Raw genomic sequence first — 9,025 nt, 5'->3', positions numbered from 1 at the left:
CCTCCACTGAAACAATATTTGCCTTCCCCCCCCAAAAAAAAATAAAAAATAATTCTTCTAGATCCTTAGATGAAAAACATTTAACTGCAAACCATTATACTACCTGTACTAAAAATCTTCTGGTACCATCTAGGTCATATTTGACTGACCATATGGAATAAAATTTTCTTTATTGTTTGAGGTATGAACAGACTACAGTAACAGAAATAATAACAGTCTACAAAGAAGATGTAAAAACTTGGGGTTTTTTTTAATCCACAAGCAAAGAAATGTAAGGAAACTCACCCTGAATATTGAAGTATCTATGATTCATTAATTTTTGTTCCTAACCAAAAAACCTTCTACCTAAAACAGTTAAACACCAGAAATGCCTAGAAAAGATTTTGTGAAGAAGATCATTGATAAACAGTCAATATTAAAAAAAAAAAAAAAAGAGGTCAGAGAAGTATTATCATAATACTTGGAAATTCTCTTATTTGACATATTTTACACCCCTTGTCTATGGAGTTTGATATTTTACCAAGATTTTGGAGTATCTTATGGACACTCAATTAGAAATTCAGTTTTTTAAATACTGAATACAATCATTAATTTTATAAAACAGTCATAAATACCACATAATATAGTATCCTTTAGACAAAGTAAAAGACATTGCTTCCACCATGCCATAAATGTACTTGTGGATTCCACAAAAATCTGTTTACATGTCTAGCATTTTATAAGAGACCCTTACCCTTGTCCTGACAAGATGCCAGAAACAGACAGAAGAAAGAGGGACAGATGACAACATAAACACTTTGTGGAAATGCAGAAAAATAAATTTTGAGTATTTAAATAAACCCAAACTACATTTTCTGTATTTTAAAAATAGATAGCAAAACTCTCTGCAGGAACTTGGCCAAAAAAACCCCCAAAACAAATACCAACCCCCCCCCCAAAAAAAACCCTCAAGGAGGTAAGAATGGAAAAGTAAAGATAGCCCAGAGAAAGCTATTTGGATACAAAGGAGTATAAGTCCCTAACTTTATCAGAACTGAAGCAGGGAGACAGGATGATGCATTTCAAAAAAATGAAACAGAAGACTACATGGCAACATGGAAAGTGAGAAGAATATAAGGAAATGAAAGAAGGAAAATGCAAAGCATTTTGGTTAAACTGCAGAATCACATAACCTTGCATAGCTCCTAGCAAGCCTTCACCATGACAAAAAAGATAATGACAAAATTATAGAATAATGAACGTTGTAAGGCACCTCTGGAAGTTGTCTCATTCAACCTCTAAGAAGAAAACAAAACAAGAAAACACAGAAAGTACAACAAAAAAAATACCCTGCAAAAAGCTGGAAAAAAAAAAAGACAACAGGATACAGAGGGGAATACATGGGCAAGTACAGGATAAGGAAATGGATAAACATGTTGATAGTGATAACTGTATCAAAAACAATGTAATGGGATAAAAGCCAATCCAGAACAGGCTTCTGGTTAAGATCTAAACAGTAAGTCATTCAAGTCGAAACAGAACAAGAAGCTTCCACTGCAGTTACAATAAATTGTCTACATAGTTTCATAATATTCCCAGAAAACATTATGATGTGCAAATGTATTGGGTTTGCGTGGGAAGGTTTTGGTAGAGGTGGGGCTACAGGGGTGGCTTCTGCGAAAAGCTGCTAGAAGCTTCCCCCACGTCCGACAGAGCCAATGCCAGCCGGCTCCAAGATGGACCCACCACTGGCCTAGGCCGAGCCAATCGGCAACAGTGGTAGTGCCTCTGGGGTAACAGAGTTAAGATGGGGGGGAAAAACTGCTGTGCTGTACCCCTGCAGCCCATGGGGGCTCCATGGTGGAGCAGATATCCACCTGAAGCCTGTGGAGGACCCCACACTAGAGCAGTCTGTTCCTGAAGGACTGCACCCCATGGAAGGGACCCATGCTGGAGCAGGGGCAGAGTGTGAGGAGTCCTCCCCCTGAGGAGGAAGGAGCGGCAGAGACAGCGTGTGATGAACTGACCACAACCCCCATTCCCCGTCCTCCTGTGCTGCTGGGGGGGGGGGAGGAGGCAGAGAAATCAGGAGTGAAGTTGAGCCCAGGAAGAAGGGAGGAGTGGGGGGAAGGTGTTTTAAGATTTGTGTTTATTTCTCATTAACCTGCTCTGATTTGATTGATAACAAATTAAATTAATTTTTTCCAAGCTGAATCTGTTTTGCCCATGACGGTAATTGGTGAGTGATCTCTCCCTGTCCTTATCTTGACCCACAAGACTTTCGTTATATTTTCTCTCCCTTGTCCAGCTGAGGAGGGGAGTGACAGAGCAGCTTTGGTGGGCATCTGGCCTCCAGCCAGGGTCAGCCCACCACAGCAGAGAACAAGGCTGGATTCACTTCACAAGACAAAATGCTGCTTTAATTTAGCATTTATCATGAGGACAAATCATAAACATTCCAGTCAACTTTCAAATGTACTGTGTGGAAGAGTTGCTCTTTTTGTGCTCTAGTTTTGAGGAAGAGAGGAAAAGATGCAAACCAATCATAAAATCATAACAAAATTTCATTCCACCTTCCCGATCTCCAGTCAAGTGCATGTTCATAGACATTAGGCATTAATCATATGCTGGTAAACCAAACAGTTCTGGTTTGAAATCCTCCATGGAGTTCAGCAGTAGTGTTGCCTCCTTTTTAAGATCTGGATTTAACTTTTCATCTGGAATCATAACCACTTGCATTCCTGCTGCCAGGGCTCCTTTGACTCCAAGTGGTGAATCTTCAAACACAAGACACTGAGAAACAAGGAGGTGAGGGGAAGAAAATAAAGAATAATGTTACTTTGAACTAATGAACTTTTAAACTTTTTTTTTTTTTAATAGAATTATCCCAAATAAAGCTTAGTAGGAAAGCTAAATTTAATTTCTGGCTTAGACACCCCTAATTAGAACAAGGGCAAACCTCTCAAATCCAACACCTGTTTGGTAATTAACGTTAAATTAATTTCAATTCAAAAAACCATCAACGTGCATACTTAAATCCCAGCAACTGGTTATTCAGATGTTCCTAAGTGATTTGTTTTATAGGGATAGGTTTAAGCACAAGCTTAAAGTAAAGGTAAAGCTTCTGGAATTCATTCCAGAATGTATATATATTGAGTTTGAATTTCTGGTCATGGACAATCCAAAGCAACCTGTGGCATCCAACCATCCAGCCATCCAAAAAATGTGACCTACACTGACAAGTGCTTTCTCACACTTCTGCAGTTCAGACTGCTAATACCAAAAATACTGCCACAAGTAATTTCAGTAATTCAACATAGATGTTGGAACGGTTAGTGCAATTTTCCCCACACCCTTCAGACAGTGCAGTTCTGCCTTATCTCAAATTTCTCTGTCATGCATTAGGCCCTTCTCTACAGTCATTATTGATCTACCAAATCCCTTCCCACATACCCAGGAGGAATTTTCTTATCCTTTTCTTCACAACGCAATAGACTGTGGCAACTAATACTGAATGGGTAAGAGTAACAATTTGCTAAACTTAGTTTAAGTTTTGACTGAATCCAGATATGACACGCAGGGAGAACATACAACAGCATACTGCATCTTTTAGGCTCTCTAACACACAACTATTTCACCAGGGAAAATTAGGGACGCACAATGTTTGTTCTGCTGTGCTCTAAGACAACCAAGTTGCAACCTGCAAAATGTTCAAAGAAAACATTTTTTTAAGATGTATTAAATGTCTGCCCTTCATATACCCATCTGTATCAGAGACTGTGGAAGAGGCAGAGGGGGTGAACCTTTTCTTTCTGCTTTCTTTTCTTTTTAAAATATTGATTCTTGCCCATCAACATGTCAGCAACCACTTGGAGTCTGCCAAGAGAAAGTAAGAGGCTATCTTGCATGTAATAAAGTAAAATCTAAGTAATGATTTTTAGTGAGCCAGTGGAATCACATCAATCTCTTTAGCGCTCATTTCCTTTATACAGCGACCAAATTCTAATTTGAACAATGTGATATTTTCAGATGTCGCGCATTATCACTATTACTCACTACAAATATGTAACCAAGTGATCCAGCAAAGCTTGGAACGATTGCTATTAGAACAGAAGCACAGTTCTGCCTATAGGTTTTGTTCTTAACAATACTTTAGTTGGTTACCCTAAGGACTGTGAGGACAGTAAATTAAACTCTTTGTCTTTTGAAGAGTAAGCTTAAATGTTGCACAAAACTGCATTATCAAGGCCTTTCAGGAACCTTTTCTAATCCAGCCCATACAAAGAAATGTACTTCACTGCTCTGCCTGGACAGATCTAATTGACTTCCATGATGTCACTAAGCTTACTGTACAAGAGGAGCTGATGATTATGGAAGGCCATATGCATAATGAAAAGCTTAACTAATTCCCTGGAACTAGAAGCAATTAAAACTCTTAATTACCAAAGAAGCCAGGCAAATGACCCATAATTACAGTGGCTTTAATGTTACAGGCAATAAGTGTACTACGTCTTCCTCCAGTCTTTCTTGTTACTGACACTTATTGTCAACAGCACAATATTTTTAATGGATGACGAAAGGTTTACAGAGGTTCACATACAAAATGGATTTATTAACTTTGCTGTGCAGAGATGTTATAAACTGTTCACTGTCCTGGCCCACCCACATACTAAATTTAGAGATACGAAAGCAGCCAAGTTCTTCCCCATTTTGCATAAGTATTGCAACATCAGCATCACTCCAACTGAGAGAGACAGATGAGATTTATACAGACTTCAGCTGAGATTCTGGCTGCTGCTCTGCATTATTTCTAAAACTTGTGTCACTGATCAATACTACTGCTATGAGATCTCTCAAAAGGTCATACTAATATAGGACAATTTTCACTTTGGAATTAACTAGATGCTTAAAAAAGTAAAGTAGTAAAGCATACTAATTTATATTTCACTCTATGAATCTAGAAAAAGAAAAATTAATCACTTAACCAAAGGAAGAAATAATAAAATCACTGCAGCATCTCATTACCTCATTTTCCTACATGAAATTTAAGAATATAAGAAAAGAATGTTAGTTAGACCCTTGGCATGTGCAGCAGACCCTCTCCAGCCTACACACTGTAAATATCTGGATGGAATATTTATGTAACTAACAGAGATATCCATAAATGTTATTGCAATTAGTGATAACCAAGAAGTCTGGAAAGATAAAAGATTAAAATAAATTTTGAAATTAAGATTTTGAGAAACCTGTGTAGAAAATACACATGCATGGGGAGTGCTTATTGAATAAATATCTTTGACGACATATGACACTACTGTATCAATACTAAAACAGAATGATGAGACTAAAGATGGCATAATTTATACACATGGAACTCATCTGCAAATTAAACACTACCATCTATTGTTCTATAAAGAAAGAATTAAAAGAAAATTTTCATCGTCTTTAGAATGGGTAATTATAGCTTCAAATTCTTTCACACTGTATTAGAAAAATCTTCCCTTTGCTGGTTCTGGTTGAGTCTGTTTAGGCCCTTAATCTCAGTGAAAACATTTGCAGACACAGGGACTAAACCACACATTTTAGCACTTTGTCTTTGAACCACAGTCTTGGTGGTAAGAGTATTGAGTATTTCATTCCTTTTGAAAAAAAAAGTGAGAAGAAAAGGAACTGAGTATTTGTTAACTCCTTCCTTTTCTTCCCTAAATATTTTTTTTAATATATTATTATTTTTACATTGTATTCTCCATATGCTCCATGGGAAATAGCTACTATGGAATTGATGAGAAAATATAAAGCTTCAGTTTTCATTTTTTTTCTGTTATCACTGTTACATTTACCTTGTGGTCTGTTACACAAAACTAAGTTAAAATGACGCTGTTTATGAGGAACTACTTACATAATTCCTGACTCTCCCACCATGCATAAAACTCCATTTCAAAACCACTGTATGTATGTACTCTGACTTAAAAAAAAATAACAAAAACAAACCACAAAAGTGGTTAAAAATTAAGACTAATAATTCATTTTATTCTTCCCTTCTGCTGAATGAAAGCAAAAAGGGAAAACAGTGGAATTCCGAGGTTTCAAATCAGAGTTTCAAAAAGGGCTGGTAAGACCTCTGAGAGGTTATTGCTATGTTCATTCTCCAACTTCTGAACAGGACCGGTCTCTTTCTGTGCTTGATGAGAAGGGACAGTAGAAGATTATTGTATCTTCTGTCCTCAGATGACACAGAAACATTTGGTATCAGAATGTGACATACTATGTTTGGGGCTTCTTATGGATTGCATATTATACTTCGGATTGCATATTATACTTCTGTAACTTCTTTATTGATCATTGGTTTTTCTCCTTTATGATCAAATCAACTAGTCAAAAGCGTGACATGCTATTTGTAAAATCTGCACTCTGGAAACTTTATACATTGATTTATATATACATGCATAATGCAGTCTTCTATAAGCATTGAAGGCCTAATTCCAATTCCATCATATCACTCAGAAAATCCCCATTGATTTCAATGGGCATCAAAGTGAGCCTCAAAACAGGCTGCAGGAAGAAATCCACCAAGTACAGCCAGCCCACGTTGATTTCACACGACAGTGTTCCTCTGTGTGAACCAGAACACGGTCAGACTTTTAATTTCTACAGGTAACTTGTGGACTGTTCACTTCCAAAAGTATTTTTACATTTCTCATTGTCAAAAACTAGCTCATATTCTATGGTCATAATTCAAAACTAAGTAGAATCTAAGAAATAAATTATCAGTCTGAAAGATACTACTACTGCAATCATGGTTTTTGTTTTGTTCAACAACTTTTATCTCTTTTTCCTTTTTGGCTCAATTTTTTTTCAGGTTTTCAAAATAATTCCGCTACTGACCAACTGTGTCACTAGTGTGAGTGACCCAGGAATTTTCAAGAACCATAATATAATTCAGAATACAACACAGACCCATCTATATCCCTTACAAAATGTTGAGATGCTGAAAAGATGCTGTTTATCATTTATGGGAGGTTGTGGAAATTAACAAAAAGAGAGAGGAAACACCATCAACTTCAATAACATGTCATAACACAGATGCTGGGCTATTTTTTAGGTAAATTGTGTTTTCTTTTTTCCTGCGCTTTGATATACAAAATATCTAGGAACAAGGGGAAAATGTATTTCTGGGTGACTCATTTACCACCAGAGTTACTTAAACATTATTGAATAAATGCATTTTAAATAGCTACAGTATTTGCAATTTTGGCCTCCCACTGTGTTAACTCTCTGAAGAATTAACAAAAAAACAATAATGAAGTAACTTGATTAATGTTTCTCTCCTAATCTTTGGACTTACACTCTTTCCAGAAATAGTTGGGAAAAGTCTCAGTAGCAATAATGAAGTACATTTCATTTTATTTTAAGGACATATGCCAATTTGACTAGCCAGAGATAACAGAATCATATTAAATATGATGTTTAAGAAAATTATGCAGCTTACAGCCCCATGACTTAGTTCCATTAAGGAAAATGAGGAGTAAGTCAAGACGTTTTTAAATGCTATAACAAATGAACAAACAAGTTGGAAACATCATCAAATGAGTAAGGCATCAGAGTATCCAGAATACTAACTACCGGCCACCATTCTTTATGATTCAATGTTTCGTATTAAGAACTGTTTGGAAATTATACGCACATATGCTTTTTAATTCAGATTTTTATTAACTGGCTACTAGGAGTATGTTGCAGACCAGCATAAGAATCAAATTATTTACCAGACAACTTACAAGATAAAACCAAAAATCATTAGCATAATTAAAAAAAATTGAAAAAAAGGAAGTGTGTTACATTTCCACATAATTAGATTACTCTGCATTTCCAGCTCTTGCATAAATGCCACTTCACATTTCAGCCAACACCAGCAGCTACTCTCTCACAAACCAGTTCACAGGACGTTATCTTAAGGTGGGACAGAAGAAGTAAAATGGTTTGGATGGGGAAGAAGGAGGAGAAATTTCAAATTTCTCGTTTGTTTTCCAGACTCGATCAAGTGAAAGAAAGTGCTTCTGTGAGTGACAGTCGGACCCAGACACAGAGGCTCTGTGAGGCAGAGAGAAGGTCACATTTACATGCGGGGTTACTCTGATCATTCCGGATGGCTGGAGCACTCTTTTCACAGAGGCCTGTGTGTTTAGAGGACAGCACACTGGGAACTTTGTATGGCAACTTGTGTTACAGGCCTCAAGAAATTCCCAGGCGTTTCTGAAACAGTGTCCAATTATCCCGGCAGCAGAAATCTAACTCAATCAACCGCGGCTTGGATTAGCCATAGAAGAGTATTGTTCTCTTACGGAGGACACAAGGCAAATACTCAAGATGCTCTCTACTGAGGCTACTCATGCTGTGTAACATTTCTAAAAGCGGCCTAGAAAGGAATTCTGTGCAATGAAATAGTTAATCTGTGCTGCTGTCTTTCCACACAGAAGTATCTTTACTAACACCAGTGACTTTCTTGACATGTAATACACAACACATTCGAGTAACTGCACCTTGTATGCAGAGCTCAGAACCGCGGGATAATTTACACTGGAAGGGATCCCTGGAGGCCGCCTAGAACCACCCTTACTCAATGCACGTCCAGCCAGAGCCGGCTGCTCAAGGCCTTGACCAGGTGAGCTTTGAGCATCTTCAAGGATGGAGATTCCACACACCTCCTGGGCAACCTGTTCCCGTATTTCACCACCCCTATGGTGAAAATGGTTTTCCAAGCACCTAGCAGGAGTTTCCTGAGTTCCAGCTTGTGCCTGTTACCTACTGCACAATCACTCTGCACCTTGCAGAAGAGGCTGGTCCCATCTCCTGAGCAAACACATCGATGATACGGACCAGGTACATCCAAAGGAGGAGCTGTTTTGATGAATCCAAATTCTAAGTTTCAAATTGAAACTAAGTATCAAAAATATTTCCCGAATAAATGCAATGACCTTTTTGCCACAGGGAATGCCTACAAAGTCGCAGATGAACCACAGCAGGCTGACGATGGCGCGTACCTTCCCTG

At 37.7% G+C, this 9,025-nt stretch overlaps 1 protein-coding gene across 1 annotated transcript in view; it reads right to left on the bottom strand.

The window, feature by feature from the left end:
* Positions 1-231: 231 nt before the first annotated feature.
* The window catches only part of PUDP (pseudouridine 5'-phosphatase), a 76,023-nt gene continuing 67,229 nt past the window's right edge, over positions 232-9,025 (bottom strand). The window contains exon 4 of the mRNA XM_054813501.1: positions 232-2,772. Within this exon, the coding sequence (XP_054669476.1) occupies positions 2,596-2,772 (177 nt within the window). The 3' untranslated portion in view covers positions 232-2,595. The remainder of the gene's footprint in view (positions 2,773-9,025) is intronic.

Source organism: Grus americana, chromosome 1 (assembly GCF_028858705.1).
Source record: "Grus americana isolate bGruAme1 chromosome 1, bGruAme1.mat, whole genome shotgun sequence".
Classification (NCBI taxonomy): Eukaryota; Metazoa; Chordata; class Aves; order Gruiformes; family Gruidae; genus Grus; species Grus americana.
Note: the sequence above shows the minus strand (reverse complement) of the source record. Positions and strands in the feature narration are given on the sequence as shown.